The sequence below is a fragment of the Aotus nancymaae genome, unplaced genomic scaffold (genome assembly GCF_030222135.1).
Source record: "Aotus nancymaae isolate 86718 unplaced genomic scaffold, 86718_ANA_hifiasm-v0.15.2.pri h1tg000076l, whole genome shotgun sequence".
NCBI classification, from domain to species: domain Eukaryota; kingdom Metazoa; phylum Chordata; class Mammalia; order Primates; family Aotidae; genus Aotus; species Aotus nancymaae.
In genome coordinates, this window is record NW_026988491.1 from 14,238,368 (window position 1) to 14,256,598 (window position 18,231).

At 52.0% G+C, this 18,231-nt stretch overlaps 1 protein-coding gene across 1 annotated transcript in view; it reads left to right on the forward strand.

The window, feature by feature from the left end:
- Positions 1 to 2,448: 2,448 nt before the first annotated feature.
- Positions 2,449 to 18,231, forward strand: part of FAM83F (family with sequence similarity 83 member F) — a 35,514-nt gene continuing 19,731 nt past the window's right edge. Inside the window, exon 1 of the mRNA XM_012458905.2 lies at positions 2,449 to 2,946. Coding sequence (XP_012314328.1) covers positions 2,449 to 2,946 — 498 coding nt within the window. The remainder of the gene's footprint in view (positions 2,947 to 18,231) is intronic.

Genomic DNA, 18,231 nt, shown 5'->3' on the forward strand with positions numbered 1-18,231 from the left:
GTCTTGAACTTCTGACCTCAGGTGATCTGCCCACCTTGGCCTCCCAAAGTGCTGGGGTTATAGGCATGAGCCACTGCACCTGGCCTAAATTCATCTTCATTCTCTGCATAGCTATTGAATATATTTCTCCACCTTGAATTCCTCTCCTCCTTTTAGGCTCCACTCAAAATCCCTTCTTGCTGGGCAAAGTCCTTCTTACCCATTTCACATTGGGTGGATTGCTTCTTCCTTCATATCCCCATAAGTTCCCTACACATACCTTTCTCTTGGCTCCAATTTTTTCTTTAAGAAATGTATGCTGGGGCCGGGTGCGGTGGCTCACACCTGTAATCCCAGCACTTTGGGAGGCCAAGGCGGGCGAATCATGAGGTCAGGAATTCAAGACCAGCCTGGCCAACATGGTGAAACCCCATCTCTACTAAAAATACAAAAAAATTAGCTAGGCATAGTGGTGGGTGCCTGTAATCCCAGCTACTTGGGAGGCTGAGGCAGGAGAATCATTTGAACCCGGGAGGCAGAGGTTTCAGTGAGCCGAGATCTGCCACTGCACTCCAGCCCGGGCTACAGAGTGAGAATCTGTCTCAAAAAAAAAAAAAAAAAAAGGAAAATGAAAAAGAAAAGAAATGTACACTGGGGACACACTGTGTACCTGGCACACGGTAGGCATTGAGTAAATGTTTGTTGAACCCACTTACTCCCAAAACATTTGGCTGTGTTTATTAAAACACTCTCATCACTCCTATCCTCCTCCATGTTTTACTGTCTATCCCTCCCCCTGCCCTGAGCTCCTGTGTGTCTCCAAACTACTGAGTCTGGCATCTTGTAGGGCCTCAAGTCATTAGACAAGAAACCAGATGCTCTCCCATCTAAGGACATAATCTGTCTATATGTACTTAAGAGTGGAGCATTACCAGGAGTGAAGCTTTCCAATTCCCAAGAGGGGTAAAGGACGAGTGAGGTGAAGGACACCTTGCTGCTCACCACCCCCAATCTTTGGGCTGACACAGGATGCCGGAACTGATTATTGTCAAAAAAAAAAAAAAAGTGTAGACATTTGAAAATCTGAGTCCCATGTTTCCAGACCATGAAAGAAAGGCCTAGAAATGGTAAGTGACCTTTTCAAATCCCCTGGGGTGAAAACCAGGTCCCCAATAACCTGTCGTTTCGCAAGAAAAGGCGAAAAGGGAAAGGCAGCCGTGATGTCAGGGAAAGACTTCCAAGACACAGAAAACCTAGCAGCCCCCATGTTCTGCCTTTCACAGGAGACCTGGGCAATGCACACGTTTCTAGGCCTCAATTTCCTCATTTGTAAAATGAGGGGGTTGGAGGAGCTGGAAAAGCTCCTTCCAGCTCTGAGATGCTGTGCTGTAAAATGAGAGAAATGTGAATGAACCTTTGGTTGTTATGATCTGAAAATATTTTGAATGTGGAGAATCAAATTGTACAGCAGTGCATGAACAACATAATATGTTAATGACTAAGACGATTGTATTTAATCCGATGGGAAACAGCAGAGCTTCTCCCTCGGCTGCTGGGGCTGCTGCTGTGTGTGTGTGCGTTTGTGTGGCGTGTGTGCACGCACGTGCGGCTTCCTTTCTTGAGCTCAAACATATATTTTGAATCACTAATATAGTAATCATGTCTCTGGCAGCCTATCTTGCCCAAACACACACACACTACACACCCTATTTCAAATTAAAGTGGGAGCAGGGGGAATTCCACTGTGGCTCTTTACATCATTTCTGTTTGGACGGCTGTTTTTTTTTTTTTTTTTTTTAAGAAATTTTTATAGTGAAGGTGTTGGACTGCCAGCCCCGGAGGCCTCTGATCTCAGAACTGGGACGCAAGGGTGGGGAGCTCAAGCTCTCATTGGCATTTCGCTTTCGATCACCCACTGCCTCCTCCTCAGCCGTTACAATCCCGTCCTGCAGCAGGGACCCCCCACACCCGACCCTCGACGCGGGAGAGGGGTCAGCTCGGCGGCCCCAGAGGCGACCAGGCCAGGACACGTGCTCCGGGCTCCACGTGCGCGGATAATGAACGCGCACCCGCGACGCGGCCGGCGGGGGCGGGCGGCAGTGAGGGCCGGGCAGCTAACGTTCACCCCGCGGAGGAGTCGGGGCGGAGTCCGCACGGGGGTCAGCGACAGCCCCGCCTCCAGGGGGCGTCCTCTCGGGCACTCGGGGCCCAGGCTGGTGACCCCTGCAGGCCCGGGCCCGACCGCGTCCCCGAAGCCGCCCTGAGGTCCCGGCGAGCCCAGCGGAGGCGGCGGCCCCTCCCCGCCCAACGGCTACTCCAGCGCGGATTGGCAGCTCCCCGACGGCAGGCGGGGCGGGGCGGGCCGGGGCCCGAGCTCGCGGCCAGGTGAGGCGCCCCGCCCCTCGGCGGCTCCAGGTGCGGCGGTGGGACCTTCGACCGCGGCGGGGCCAGGGCCGGGGCCGGGGCGCCATGGCCGAGTCCCAGCTGAGCTGCCTGGACGAGGCGCACGTGAACGAGAAGGTGACCGAGGCGCAGGCCGCCTTCTACTACTGCGAGCGGCGGCGGGCCGCGCTGGAGGCGCTGCTGGGCGGCGGCGAGCAGGCCTACCGCGAGCGGGTCAAGAAGGAGCAGCTGCGGGACTTCCTCTCCAGCCCGGAGCGCCAGGCCCTGTGCGTCGCCTGGAGCCCGTACGAGGACGCCGCCGACGCCGGCCCCGCCGCCAACGCCCGGGTCAAGAGCAAGGCCAAGGCCAAGGCCCCCGCGCCGGCGCCGGCCGAGCCCGGCGAGTCCCTGGCCTACTGGCCTGACCGTTCCGACACCGAGGTGCCCCCGCTGGACCTGGGCTGGACGGACACTGGTTTCTACCGCGGCGTGAGCCGGGTCACCCTCTTCACCCACCCCCCCAAGGACGAGAAGGCGCCGCACCTCAAGCAGGTGGTCAGGCAGATGATCCAACAGGCCCAGAAGGTAGGTCCCCCTCTTCGTCCCCACATTGCTGGGACCCCAGTCCCCTGGACCAGGCCCCACCTCTCAGGCAGGGATGGGGCAGGCCGCCCTGAGCACCCTCTAGAAAATGGGCCCCAACCCGCCCCTACCTCGTGGGGCTGTAGTGAGGCCTCTAGAGCGAATGGCTGGGAACGTGTTTGGCAAATTACAAGGTGCTAGACAGATAGATGTTAGCCGTCAGTATAACAGCATCGAGAGGCACTAGCTCTGCTCTGTACTTCTGAAACTTCCCTGTCCAGTCTCCCTCCTCAGGGAAGACTGGAGACCGAGGCCCTGTGGTTAACATGCATCCCTCAAAGGTCTTGATAATAACCTACGTGCAGCCCAGGGATTTATGGAACATATCCCAAGCCATTTTCTCATGTGATAGTCAAAGCAACTTCAGGGAATGGGTGGCCATGACCTCCCGGTCCCACCCATTCCCATGCTGCTGTTGGGACCACCCCTCTCTCATAGTCAAAGCTGGCCTACCGCTCTCACAGTCATAGCCACTCCTGGGTGGGATACTAGGCTCCAGCTACCTGGAATGAATGGGGAAGGAGGACACGTATTGAGCACCTACTGTGCGCCTGGCCCTGTGCTGGGTGCCTTGGCACAGCAGGTCATCCCGGCTCGGCAGCTCAGGAAAGGGCTCCTGCTTAGCACATCAGCCCTGCTTAGGAGTTGGAAGGAGGGCTATTTCCAGTGTGGCAGGTAAGGCCAGGCAGCTGTGGCAGGAGGAAGACTTTAATCTTTATGCCTTCGGGTAGGAGTCCTGGGGCAGCTTCCAGATCAAATATCAGATGCCCACTACATTTAAACTTTCAATAAACAACACACAACTTTTTAGTATCAGTTTATCCCAAACATGACATGAGACGTACTGATACTGAAAAGTTCTTCATTGTGTTTCTGAAATTCAAAGATAATGGGAACGTTTTGTACTTTGATTTGCTAACTCTGGCTCCCCTACACTGAGATTTGTTAAGAAACAGCAGCAGCCTTTGGTGCCCAGTTCAGAATATACAACAGGAGTGGCTTGGGCTTATCACTCTAATTCCACTCAATGAGGGAGGCTGGAGTCCTGGTTCCCCTCGAGGCTGAATAGGCCTGAGGAGGGAAAGTGGAGCTTGAAAGACCATTCAGGAAGATGGGTTCATCTTCCTGAAAGGGATGATATAGGTAGTTGGCTAGATTGGCTACCAGAAGGAAGGGTTAACGTCCCACTGTGCACACTTGTACCCTCCCTCTCTGTAATTCCTCCCTGTCTGACTGAGTTTGCTTTGTACATTGTGTTCTACAGAAGAAAAAGGCAAGATTGGACACAGAAGAGGGAAAAAGGATGTAGGCAGCCAGCCATACAGGCTGCAGGTGGGGTTAGGGGTCAAGTCTCATGATGTCGTGCTAACAAATCCTCTATTTTTTAGCATTTAATACGTGCCATCCACTGTGCAAATGACTCACCTGCATTTTCTCATTAGCTTTTCACAGCAACTGGGTGAATAGGTATTTTCCTTATTTTTGGAGGAAAAGATACGAGGATTCAGAAGTTTCTCGCCGGAGGTCCCATAGGTAGTAAGTGGCTGAGCCAGGACCCAAACACCAAAGCCCTTGCTCTTACCCACTGTGCTACTCTGCCCCAGTGCCCGAAATAATGGTGCAGTCTGATTAAGCAAGGGGTTTGAATGAAGGTAGCCTGGTCACAGCCTGGAGTACAGGTGGTATACCCCTGTTACAAGAAGGGGGTGACAGGGCCTCTGGCCACCGAGGCTTCTAGTCCCCTGTGGGATGACAGGACTCTCTCCTGCATAGTGAGGTATTTTTAACTCTAAATATTTAACAACAGAAACTTCTAACAACTGTGAACCCATCCGATAAGTACAGGTTTAACCAGTAATTTCCTGAGGGCCGACTGTGTGCCAGGCACTAACTGGCCATGAAGAAGATACACGGGTGTCATTTGCCCTCCAAGAGCTTAACAAATGCTCGGGCTCTGCCAGAAAGAAAAGAGTTTTTAAGGCTGGATGTGCCTAATCTGGGAAGGCTTCCTGAGGGAGGTGAGTTGCAGAATTGGAAAAGGAGAGAGTAAACTGGAATGGGCACTCTCTCGGTAAGAGAGATTTTGGCTTCGAAAAAGCAAGGAGGTTTGATTGGCAGGAAAAAAGAGCTGTTGTGGGGGGAGGTGAGCACTGTGTGGCACCTGGTGTGGGGACTCTAAAACTGGGCCCAAGGCAGGCAGTCACCCCCTAGGAAGCAACAGTGTTGGACACTGTCTATGCTCACCCAAGTATCAGGACCTCTGGGCCTTCACCCTTAATCACTGTCTGCATAGTCCCTTCTTCCCAAAGACGCTGTGAAGTAGGGACAGAGAGGTTGACGGGGTTTCACAGGTGAGGAAACAGGCACAGAGAAGGAAAGAGGTTTGCCCAGAGGTCATGTGGCTGGTTCTAGAAGGACCCAGCTTCTGCTCTAGGAGGCTGTACCTTCCGACTGCTGCCTGTCCCCCACCCCCATGCTAGCTTGTCCAGCTGGCTGGCAACTTTCCCTGGCCATTAACTTAGATCCTTCCTCCTTCCCTTTCGCCCCGAGGGAGGGAGTTTTCTTTGTTTCCAGTGACAGTCTGGCAGCTGTGAGGCCAGGTAGGGCAGACTGAGATGGTTTACCTACAGGGACACGGGGAACTGCGGAGGGGAGGCAGCAGGACACACACACATCCAACTGTGTGCCAGAGTTTGCATTTTATTTCATTTAATCATCAGAATAACCCTGTGAGGTGCTGTCATTTTGGTTCCCGAGTCACAGAGGATACTAAGGTTCAGAAGGAGTTGCCCGTGGCTGCCGTGTCTACAGTCAGTCACAGGCCAGCAGGGGATTCTGTACCTGGTCCTCAGGGATATGGAGACAGGCACCTAATTAGGGGACGGGATGCTTTGAAACATGATTGGGGCTGAGGGAGGAGGGGCTGAGAATGGACACCAGTGAGGAAACAACCCAGCAGGGGGCCTCTGGACTGGGAGGGGCTTTGAGGAGGTCCAGCTGAGCCAGCTATATCCTGGGCCTCTGCAAATGTCAGCAAGCCCTTCCCAACCGCCATTCAGCTGTTTACTTGTGGGGTAGGGCTTTTTCCTGCTGGTTTTTTTTTTTTTCCTTTGGAGTGATCTGCTTACCTGGGTGCCTCTGAATGATGTACTTTGTCTACTTAAGTTACAGGCAGAAAGGGCGTCTTTAAGGACCCAAAAATGATCTCCTGGCCTGTGCTATGCTAGCAAAGAAGACTGGGGGAAGTTGCTGGTGTTTGGACCGTTCAAGTCATTGTAACTGCCCGGGAGTGGACTTACAGCAAGCCCATGTGTAGACTGGGAAACTCTTGGTTCTTATTTGCAAAGCCAGAGTAAGGGGAGCAAACAACTGCAATCTGGATGGGCTGGCAGCTTGGAAGGATTGTGCATCCATTTGGCCATTGGACAAATACTGAGAGGTTTACTGCACGTGCTAAGCATACTTTAATGGAAAACAGACATCCGAAACCCACCTTTGCTCTTAAATAGCCTAATCTTCTGCTGATCCATCATCTAATACAGTCTGAGGAGTGCTGGACAAAGGTCGTGGCGGGAGGGGCACTAGCCCAGCCCTTAAATCAGGTTAGGGAAGGCCTTTTGATGCCAAGGACCTGTGAGATGGCACCAAGCTGCCCGCCCATCTCGTGCCCAGGCTCCCTTGTGACCAGTGGCCTCCCATTTTGAGGCTGCTGGTCAAATTTAGAGAACATTGCCTTGTGCTTTGGGAAGAGAGGCAAATTGATCAAACCTGCTTCTCAAAGATTGACCCTTGACCTCTGCATTCCTGGCCTGCACCCAAATGCACCAGTGACCCAGCTAACCAGCTCGTCTTGGTTTATTACAAACTGTCCAATCTCATTGACACCTCAAAAGCTGCGTAAGGCAGGGTCTGGTCTTCATTACACAGAGGTTCCTTCTGAGTTCCAAAAGGGTGAAATGACTCCCCTTCAGACCGAGGACAAGGAGGTTACACAGCATCCCCGGGTCCTCGGTTGGGATTCCCAGTGACCTCAGTGACCCCGTGCAGATTATAAACACAACCTAGGAGAGGGAGGGGCTGCTGGAGTAGGTAACCATGACTAACTAGGAGCTGCTTTCTATTTTCATTCCTGTTGTAGTTAGTGGAATAGGCCTGTCCAAATGATTTAAGAAAGAGAGTAACCAGCCAGGCTGGTCCCTAACCCACCTCTGCCTGTTGATGGGTTTGTCCCTTTTCCTTCAAGGCCTTGCTAAGAGGCCACCTCTACCTTGGCATTTGGTCAATTTGATTTTCAATCCAGAAGGTCCACATAGTTTGCTTTGGAAGAGGGTGTTTTATCCTCCTGGATTGGGAACTTTGGAAGAGAAAGACTGGCTTACTCCCCTCAGTTTCCTGTCCGGTACCCCAACGGTGCCCCAACTGTCACAGGTGATCAATTATCTGTTTATAGAATTGAAAACCGTCTTCTATTGGCTGCCCATCCCTCGGGGAAAGCAGGTGTCTGGAGCTGTCCCTGTTGAATTGCACATTCCCCCGGGAACTTCTTTAATCTGCATCGTAACAAGCTGGCTGGCAGCAGAGAGAAGAATGCTCTAAATTGGGGATATGGGGCACAGGGAGGCAGGTGCCTCAGGGGATTTAGAGAAAGGCTCCAGAGCCGGAGGCATGGCTGGCTGAGGTTAGCAGCCTTGGTTTGAGGTCTGGGCAGCTTATGGGAGGAGGGTATGGTAACAGCTGGCATACAGATGCCCCCAGGCATGGCAAAGTCTTGGAGTCATCAGCTCAGCTCCCCACAAGAGTCAGCTTTGCACATGGTGGGCGTGGCCCCTGAGTGGAGCCCACTGTCTTTCCCCATTAACCTCAAATGGCACTTCCCTCATTCAGCTACACTGGCAAATGGTACCAAGCGCCTTCTTCATACCAGGCACTTTGCTGGACATTGAGATACTGCGATGAAGCAGATGCCCAAAAAATCCCTAGTTTAAAAAATACGTAATTTTTAAAAATGTTACTGGTTTTTGAATTCCAAGAGTCAGGCAATACATTCATTAGTCACCTCACCACCTTGTTTGAGAGCTGGTCCCAATTCTTGACTTGTTCCTAATACCTTTCTACCTCCCTCTTTACCCCATTATCCTTCTCCCCTTCCATCTAAGGGGAACAGTTGACTTTATCTAGAAGCTCCTGAGCTGCCTTTTAGAAGCCTGTTCAAACTCACAGAGCAAGAAGACGCCTCTCAGGCAGCCCAGGGACCCACAGGCCCCATGCTCTCCTAACCATTCTACCCTTCTGCAAGTGACCATGCCACATGAGCTTTGTGCCAGAGGCACTGGGTGGTGCCAGAGTCCTTGCTGCATTAAGGCTGGTGGATAATGGCACAGCTGCAGCTCCAGAGAATAAGAGCACTTCACAGCCCTTCTGTGATCTTGCCCCAGCCTGTCCAGGTATTCCTGGCAAGCCCCGGACAAACTGGCTGTTGGGTTCTGAGTCTCTCTATTTTATGCTCGATCAGTGATCCCAGGAACTGGAATTTCTGAGCAATGGACCAGCTTCATGTTAAAAACAAGACAGGCTCTGAAGTTGAAAGATCTTGATTTCTGCCCTCATCTGACCACTTATTCACTGTTACTCACTGTGTTCCCTTGAACAAATCACCTGCCTCTCTGAGACTCCTGACTGATAAAATGGGGAAGATAATACCGAGGTTCCAGGATGGTTTTGAAAAACAAGGAGGGGCGGGGCACGGTGGCTCACACCCCCAGCACTTTGGGAGGCCGAGGTGGGTGAATTGCTTGAGCTGACGAGTTTGAGATCAGCCTGGGCAACATGGCAAATCCCCGTCTTTACAAAAAGTACAAAAGTTAGCCAGATGTAGTAGCGTGCACCTGTAGTCCCAAGTACTCAGGAGGCTGAGGTAGGTAGGTGGGTGGACTGCTTGAGCTCGAGAGTTGGAGATTGCAGTGAGCAGAGATTGCACCACTGCACTGCAGCTGAGTGCCAGAGCAAAACTCTATCTCAGAAAGAATAAAAGAAAGCAAGAAAAACAAGGGAGAAACCATGTGAGAAAGCTGAGGATACTGCAAAGTATCATACAAATGTTCATTATTTTAGAAAATAACTGCTGTCTTCTCTGTCTTTTTGCAGAGCAGGGGAAGGAAGCATGACCAAATTTCCTCCCAGGAAGTTAGGGTCCCCCACCCAGGAGATTAGAGGTAGGCAAATTGGGAGTCTGTTTTCATTGTTAGGGCCAAAGGCCCTGTGCAGGTGTGTTTCCTCTTTCCACCTTTGATCCAGACAGGACTGGCTCCCCACAGCCCTCCCACCCACTCATGCATGGATCTGCTGGCCTTGATTTGGTGGTGGTGGGCAGTGATCGGTAAGGGCAGCTTTCTGCCGGGCCTCCAAGCTGCCTTCAGGAGGCTGTGGCATTGGAATCCTCAGCCCAGGATTTATGCTGGGATCTGCCAAGGGCAGAGAGGGATAGAACACAAAGATACAGAGGCTCCCTTGTTCCTAAAGCAGGGGTCCCCTGAGGATGCTCCCCATACACGGTCATCCTGAAAGGCCAGACTGCTGCACGTGCCCAGCCCAGAGAGCCCCAGGGCAGCCTGGGAAGACACCTCAAGTTCTTTTCATTCTGGAGAACTGAAGCTTTCATTGGAACAAGAGGGTGAGGCTGCTGAGGGTTAACCATGATATAATCATGGCCTTGGGCCTGTGTTTCCCTCTTTGGAGAAGAGGGAGGGGAGAGTTGGCTCCTTGGAAATACCTCTGATACTTTGGGTCCCTGAACCTCTGAGGATGGGTGTTTCCCAGAAAGTTCAAAAGTAGGTGGGGCCTCAGTAAACTTCCTGACCTTCTCTTGAAGGTTCAAGGTAGCAAAGCCAGTTCTGTTGGGTGGAGGTCTCAAAAAGCCCAGGCCACTGCCGAGTGGAGAGAGTCCACAGCTGGGAGCCAGGAGCCTGGGAATCATCATTTTTGCCCTGCCCATCTCTTTCTTAGCTCACTGGATGACGTTGGGTACGTTATTTGGCTTTGGTGGGCCTTCATTTCCGCATCTCTAACATGGGGATAATTCTTGCTTATTTCCGCAAATTGTTCTGAGAATCCAGTGTAAGGCTATGGGAAAGCACTATGAGAAAGGTGAGTGAGGTGTGCAGTAAAAGGGATTTCTCTGAAGAAGGGCTAACGTTGAGTGACGGGATGGGTGCTCTGCTTGCTGTTTCTTTTCATGAATCCAATCCTCAGCACCTTGCAAAGGAAGGGGTGTTTTCCCTGAGGCTCAGGGAAAGCATCAGTTCACAGAACTCAGAAGCGGCTGAGGGAGAGTCCACCCAGGTCTCAGCTCAAGGTGGTGTCCATCCATGACAGTTGCCCTTGGGAATTGCCCTCTGGGGCCATCTCTTCCCTCTAAAACTTCCAGAAACATTCAAAGTCTGTATGTTACCCGCCAGGCCCTGGGAGGCTCTTGGGTGAGTTCTAGACACAGACAAGTACACAACTGCGAGCTGCTCCACTCTGTGCCAAGGCTGGGGAAGAGGGTTCCTTCTGCCCAGTGACATCGAGGCAGGTAACACAGGGAAGCTGGGTACAGGTAGTTTCTCCAGAGAGACCTAGATTGTCCTCTTCATGGCCACTCTCTGGCCCCTTGGGACTTACACCCCTTCCTGACAGGCTGAGACCTTGCAGTGAGTCCCAGCCCAGCAACTGTCAGCCCGTCCATCTTCTCACCCCCTGGGATGTGGCCTCACCTTGGCTGGTGGCCAGATCTGCCTCCCTTTTCTTAGAGTGTACAAAGCAGAGCCTGTTTGGGGACAAGCTTCCAATCCGAGTTGGGGGAGGCAGGGAGCAGGGCAGAGAACAAATGAGCCCAAGGCTGCGTCCTGGCTGACCACCTGCCCCCACTTCTGGGGCTGTCCTGGGCCGCCCCCCAGGCTGATTTACTCTAGCCATCTCTGCCCGCTCCCCACACACCATGCCACGTGCCATGACCAGCCAACCTCAGCTGGAGCTGCTGCCCTTCCCAGTTTTCTTTTTCATTCTCTGAAATCTGTGAGCCTGTGGACTTGCTAATGATCCCATAATCTTAGCCCTGGAAGAGAGCCTATGGCTTCTCTAATTATTAGTCTCTCTGGCCCAGGTTTCCAATAATCTGGAAACACATCCCCGGCACAGCTTGCACGCTGGTCATCATTCTGCTGGGCTTCTCGCAGTCCTGGCCAGGCATGTGGGAGGCTCCTGATGAGCATTCTTTTTGTTTTTCAGCAGTGAGTCAGGAGATGGGGGTGGAGAGGTGGGACCTAGAACTCTCTACCTTTTGGTGGGCCATTGAGGACAGACTGTGAGTTTCCTTAACTCACACCTCGGAGGGCTCCCAGACCACCTGGATGTTCCCTGCATTTGATCATTCACTCACCATATTTTACTGAAACCCAACTATGTGCCAGGAACCAGAAATTTACAGAAAGTACAATGAGAACGCTGCCTTAAGTCTTATGGGGGAGACAAAAAGAAAATAAATTACAGCATAGTCTTGGGGGTAGGGGTGTTGATACCTATTACTTATTGATCATTTAAGTGCTAGGCAAATGCTAGCCCTTTTAGAATTTTTTATTTATTTATTTTATTTATTTATTTTTGAGAGGGAGTATCGCTCTGTCACCCAGGCTGGAGTGCAGTAGCTCAATCTCGGCTCACTGCAACCTCCAACTCCCGGGTTCAAGCGATTCTTCCACCTCAGCCTCCCAAGTAGCTGAGACTACAGGCGTGTGCCACTATGCCTGGCTAATTTTCGTATTTTTAATAGAGACAGAGTTTTGCCATGTTGCCCAGGCTGTTCTGGAACTCCTGACCTCAGGTGATCCGCCTGCCTTGGCCTCCCAAAGTGCTGGGATTATAGCCGTGAGCCCCCATGCCCAGTTTTCATATTTTTAGTAGAGATGAGTTTTCACCATCTCTATGGTTTGGCCAGGCTGGTCTCAAACTCCTGATCTCAAGTGATCCCCCTCTTCGGCCTCCCAAAGTTCCAGGATTACAGGCATGAGTGACCACACCCAGCCTATTTCATTTAATTTTTTTTTACAATAAACCAACAGCTTTTCATTTTACAGATGAGGAAACCGAGGTTCAAAGAGGATAAGGTCACACCACCAGTAAATAGAACGCTAGATGGGAACTGAGATGCGTCTGATTCTCAGGCTTGTGCACCTGTACTGAGCCCCAGGTGAACAGAGGTTTCCTGGGAATTGATGGCTGAATCAGCCAGTTGTGAAAGGGCAGGGCAGGCTGTGTACAAAACTGGAGGCCTGGGACACGTGGACTCACACTGTTCCCATCACTTGCATGCCCTCCTGATCACTTTCAACCATATCCCTCCCTGCACTCTCAATTTGCCTCTCTAGGGAAGCCTCCCAGGTAACATCATCTGGCAATAGCCAGAGTTATCCTTGCTGCTTCTCCGCACCTCCCAGGCAAACTGCCACCTCCATTTGTCTTACCCTGATAGATCAATCAAGAAATACCCTGGCAGACACTTCTTGAGCCCTGCCTCACTCTGTCCATGTACTTGAGAGCTCAAGGCTAGTAACACAAACCAGCAGATGATCCTAAAAATCGTTTGTGTATCTTCATTGGATTTTTTTTTTTAGCAGCTGATTTATCTTCCTAATTATGTTTGGCTTTAAGCTAATGTTAAAATGAGCTTGCATTAGATAATTTTCACTAATTAACACCAACTTAGTGCCGAGAAAGTCATCCCAGAAGCTTGCCGTGGGGCAGGGAAAAGCTGGCCTAGGATCTTACAAAGAATTGCTCTGCTTACATCCTGGCAGGTCACAACACGTGGTTGCTCACGGCTGAATTAGTTGGCCTTGCTCACATGGGTGCCATCTGTCTTCCTCCTCTGGAGAGCCAGCCTGGGTCTCCTTTGTACATACACCCTCCTTCATTCAACCTTGTCCAGAGTAATGGCCTCACAGGGTCAGCCTGACAGGAAGTGACCCCCTAGGGGGCGAAGCAGGGAGACGTGACTCACAGGGTCGGTATCAGAGCCCCACATTGAGGTCAAGGGCTCTGGGAGAGGGAGCAGCCTGGCTGGGTGGAATTGGGCTCCGCGTCTGCCAGTGTAGGGAGGGAGCCTGATGTTTCATGATGTCAATTAGTGAGTCCAAGATAATGGAACACAGCCACAGACAGCTGGGAAGCCCCAGCTGACAAGGCACAGATGCCCTGCTGCTGGGGTGGGGCAGCCTCACCTCCAAGTGGGAACAAGACCCTGTTGCAGCCAGGCACAGTGGCTCACGCCCATAATCCCAGCACTTTGGGAGGTCGAGGCGGGCGGATCATTTGAGGTCAGGAGTTTGAAACCAGCCTGGCTAACATAGTGAAACCCCATCTCTACTAAAAATACAAGTTACCCGGGTGTGGTGGCATGAACCTGTAATCCCAGCTACGAGGGAGGCTGAGGCAGGAGAATTGCTTGAGCCCGGGAGGCAGAGGTTTCAGTGAGCCGAGATCACGCCACTGAACTTCAGCCTGGGTCACAGAGTAATACTCTATCCAAAAAATAAAAATAAAACCCTGTTGCAGCTCTGGATTTGGCTCTGCCCTCTTGGTAGCCACATCTCAGCCCCCAAGAGAAGCCCCCCATGTGGAGACATTCTGTTTAGAGTGATGGCAGGGCTCTGTCCCCCATTCCTCATGGATAGATGAGGAATATCTATTCCAATGGATAGATAGCCCCCATGTACTTAGACAGACACAGCCCTAGGCAGACATGTATCCTAGGGAAGGCACATACTGCACTGGGGACTGGGGACAGAGGATGATCCTGGGACAGCCCTGGGAAGAGTGAAACAAGGACCTCAACAAAGAGCATTCCCATCACCACAGGCTTAGGAGGTGACAGTGTGAGTTCAGGCACCAGCTGGAGCCTGCCGGTGAGTTTGGAGAACATAGAATCATCTTGTAGGGTATGAGCTTATTGCTGGGGGAGAAAGTGGATGAATGCCTCTTTGGGTTGGAAGCACATGAAGGGTCTTCAGCTAGGCTGAGGGGCTTTGACTTGACTATGGGCAATCAGGGGCCACAGAGTGTTTGGGCAGGGAAATTGTGCACTTGGTTCTTGTTACGGGGTCCATCTGGGCAGGGAAACTGTGCGCTTGGGTCATGTTATGGGGCCCGTCTGCCGAGAGGGGAACAGTCAGGGTAGCGTGAATGAGCATTGGGGCAAGGTGACCCTGAGCACCTCCTGTGTGCCAGGCCCTGTCCCAGAGGAAGAGTGGAGCTCAGCCAGCTGGGGCAGGCACTAGGCAAGATTTTATCTAGGCTTGATCACATTTCTTTGCATTTCATAAGAACCATAAAGTAGCCTCATTTTACAGGTGGAATTCACAGGGGTTAAGTAACTTGCCCAAGGTCTCACAACCAGTGTGGAATCTCTGGTGCTTCCCACCCACCGAAGTATACTTCCGACTGTTGGATTTATCGATGTGAATCTAGAGTCCAGAGATGAGAGGAAGTTAAGGGGGTGTTCTGTGGGGACTGTGCAGCAGGCACCCCTCCTGCAGGCAGCCATGCAGCCTCTTCTCCTTTGCTCTCCTCTCCTCTCCTCTCTCCCCAGGGTGTGTGCAGGGGGAAACTTAAGAGAAAGTTTGTTGTTTAGTGGTTCCCACTCTACTGGTGTAAAAATTGGTGATAATTCAGATGGGGTCTGTTGCAATCTTGGTGACAGTCTCTGCAATGTACCCGGAGTACTTATGACATCCCCTCCTCGGTGCTTCATCTCCGTAGAGCACCTTTCTGTGCTCCGGCGATGGCTGTGCCAGTTAGAAGTTGCAGGCTGAACATGGTGGCTCACGCCTGTAATCCCAGCACTTTGGGAGGCCAAAGCAGGTGGATCACAAGGCCAAGAGATCAAGAGCAGCCTGGCCAACATGGTGAAACCCCATCTCTACCAAAAATACAAAAATTAGCCGGGCGTGGTGGAGTGCACCTGTAGTCCCAGCTACTCAGGAGGCTGAGGCAGGAGAATTGCTTGAACCCGGGAGGCAGAGGTTGCAGTGAGCCGAGATCACGCCACTGCACTCCAGCCTGGCGACAGAGTGAGAGCAAGACTCTGTCTCAAAAACCAAAAAGAAGCAGTTTTGCTCTGGTTCCCCACAGCCTGCCTTGAGATACTTTACTCTGGCAGCAGTTTTCTTAGCAGTGCATTGCGACGTTCAGCATACGGGTATAAACATCTGGTATGGCTGGATGAACAGTTCATCATGTAGGTTATTCCTTAATTGGGCCTCCCTTCCCCTCAATTAGTTCAAGTTTTGACCTTTCTGGGAGTGTAGCGTTCCCTGAGCTTTAATCCCCTCCACGGGCTGGGCCTGCTGGGCGTCGCATTGAGCAGAGGAATAGCATCCCCACCTCCATGTCTGTGCCGTGGGAGGTGCTGGCTGCCTGGCACCCCGGGAGATCAGCGGGCCCCCCACTGGCTGTCTCCTTCTTTCTTGCCCCCTCCCTGAAGCGGTGGGCCCCTTTGTTCTGGGCTCCATCACTGTGAAGAAAAGAGGGCACCTGCACTTACCTATCGCTCACAGTAGGACAAGTACCGTGCTGTCGTAGAATCTCATTTAAAGCTCAGCACAGCCCTGTAAAGGCATCACCTCCTCACTCTAAAAAGAGGAAACCAAGGCCCAGTAAATGACTCCCTCAAAGCCAAACAACCAGTAAGGCTTTCTGCTTCCAGACCGTATATTCTCTTGCAAGCAGCAGCCTTCACTCAAAGTGTGACACGTGCCCCTCGTGCATTCAAGTCACCTTAGTTGGGGTGGAGGATGGAGGCTGCTATTGAAATGCATTTTCCTGGGCCTTTGCCGAATTCGAGTCTTTGAGGATGGGGCCCTGGAATCTGCATCTTCACTAGGCATACCGGCATCCCTGCGCCCAGGTGATTCTTTACACACTCAAGTTTGACAACCCCTCCCCTGTAGACCTTGATCCCTCTCTTTGGGGAGATCAGAAAAGGAGGTTCCACAGCTGGATGTGTGTGAGTCAGAGGCTGCAGGTAGACCCAGCTCTACCTTCCATGGGAAAGGGAAGGTCTGCCCTCGAGTCCCAGACAGACTTAACTCCCCTGGGCTGCTAGACAGACAGACATTCTGGGACCTGTTTGCTCAGCTGCTGTCCTCTCCACCCTGAAGGACCTTCGGGCTTGTGGGGAGTTCGCCCCATTTGCCTTGTAGAAAACGAATTTAATGATCCCTCACAACTGCACAGCGTGTTTTGTGGGATTTCATGGGCATAATCTCATCCGAACTTTCCATCAGCCCTGGGAGGTAAGCAGGGCAGGCTTGGGAGGCGACTCGGCCCCAGGCACACCTGATAATCAATGGGAAAGTGTCCCTAGCTGCTTCCCTTCCTTCCCCAGGAGAAGTGATATCACCAACAGGCCCCCCAAGGTCAGTAAGCCTGGCCTGTGGCCTTTTGCTTTTTCACACCCACAGAAGGGGTGAAGCAGGGGATCTTTGCAGGCAACAGCACCCACACCCACCCCAGAGTCCTGAGCTCCACATCAGCAGGGCAAGGGGGCGGATGGGGTTATCTCTCTCTACCCATGCATCTCAGCTTGCATCCTCATTTTGTGTAACCAGAGGTGGCCTGGGGTCCTGGCCAGAACAGATCTCTTCCCAGAGCCTGCTGTGTCTACACTGTCTGGGGTTGACACCTTGATGTTGTAGAAAAGCTCAGAACTGGGGTCAGAAGCCCAGGCTTCAGTTCCAGCTCTCCCAAGACCCAGCTGGGAACTTTAACCCCTGGGCTGGGCTATATGCTGCCCGTGTTTCCTCCTAGCTCCAACATTCTGCACGCCTGGAATGTCTTTAAGTGTAGGGGCCAACTTGAATGGTGCAGCTTGTGCTTGGCATTTGGGCATGGCTGAGGGGCTTTGGTGGGGGCCTGGCATGCAGCCATGCTCCACTTTCTGCCCTTGCACTCTGTCACAGGAAGGAGGGCACCTTTTTGTGATTTGCACAAAGGCACTTGCTATCTGTGCTGATGGCAGCCCTGCCTCCTGGCTTCATTTCCTTGGTATGGGAATTCTACCCCTTGGTTAAATACTATTCTCAGCCAGGGCTGGCTGTGACTCCGAGATCCTGGGTGGGTAGAGGGAAGGCAAAGACCAGACCTTCGAGCTGTCGTTCAGGAAACAGTCCCAACAGGTGCCTTCCTTCTTTCCCCTTCTCTGCCGCCCTGAGGAAGAACTCCAACTCTGCCTTCCAGCCAAACAAGCTAACCAGGAGTCTTGCTCAGCATTCTTTGTGTTCCTCTTCACCTCAGTGCCCTGTCATTCATGAAATAAAGGAGAAAACTGCAGAGCTGCACCCACGCCCAGAAACAAAGCAATAGACACAAAACTCCATTTAGACATTCATGCCCGAAACATGGAGAACTGACTTTGTGCTGAGCTCTGTGCTAAGGGTGGAGATTCTGAAAGAAATCAGGTGGTCCCTGACCTGCAGGAACCCGCAGCCTAGTCAGGGACAGAGAGGTTGGGTAGCAGACGTTACAGCCAAGGGTTAAGGAGCTCTGTTATTTGCCTGGAATGCAATGTGGGCAGGAAGCAGGGGGCGATTAACATTACTGGGTGGGGAGAAGTTCAGGAAATTCTTGACTGAGTCTTGAAAGATGCATAGATGTTTCACAGGGGTCTGGAAGGGGTAGAAGCAAAAGGACTTGAAACTGCCTGATATGTACATGGTTCTCAGTTTTGCCTCCCAAGGGACATGTGTTGATGTCTAGAGACTTTTTTCGTTGTTGTGATTAGGGCTGATATTACCCACATCTAGTGGGAAGGGTCCAGAAATGCTGCTAAACATCCTGCCATGTACAGGACAGTCCCACACAACAGATTTATCCAGCCCCAAAAGGTCAAGAGCGCTACAGTGAGAATCCCTGTGTTAGGTACCTGGAGGTCATCCTGTGTGGTGGTGAAGAGAGGCAGAGATGAGCCGTGGCCTGGGATGAAGCTGGAGACGAGGAAGAGGCCAATCATAAGGTCCTTCAAATGCCAAGTCAAGGAGCGTGGCCCTCTCTTGAAGGCTATGGGATCCACTCATTTGTCATTTGGTCTTTTTAGGGTATTACTGCTGTGGAGGATGAGTCGGAGGGCAGAGGTGAGCAGGAGAGAGCAGTTAGAAAGTCGTAGAAGTGTGGTAGAAAGGAGGAGGGTCCAAGCTGGGG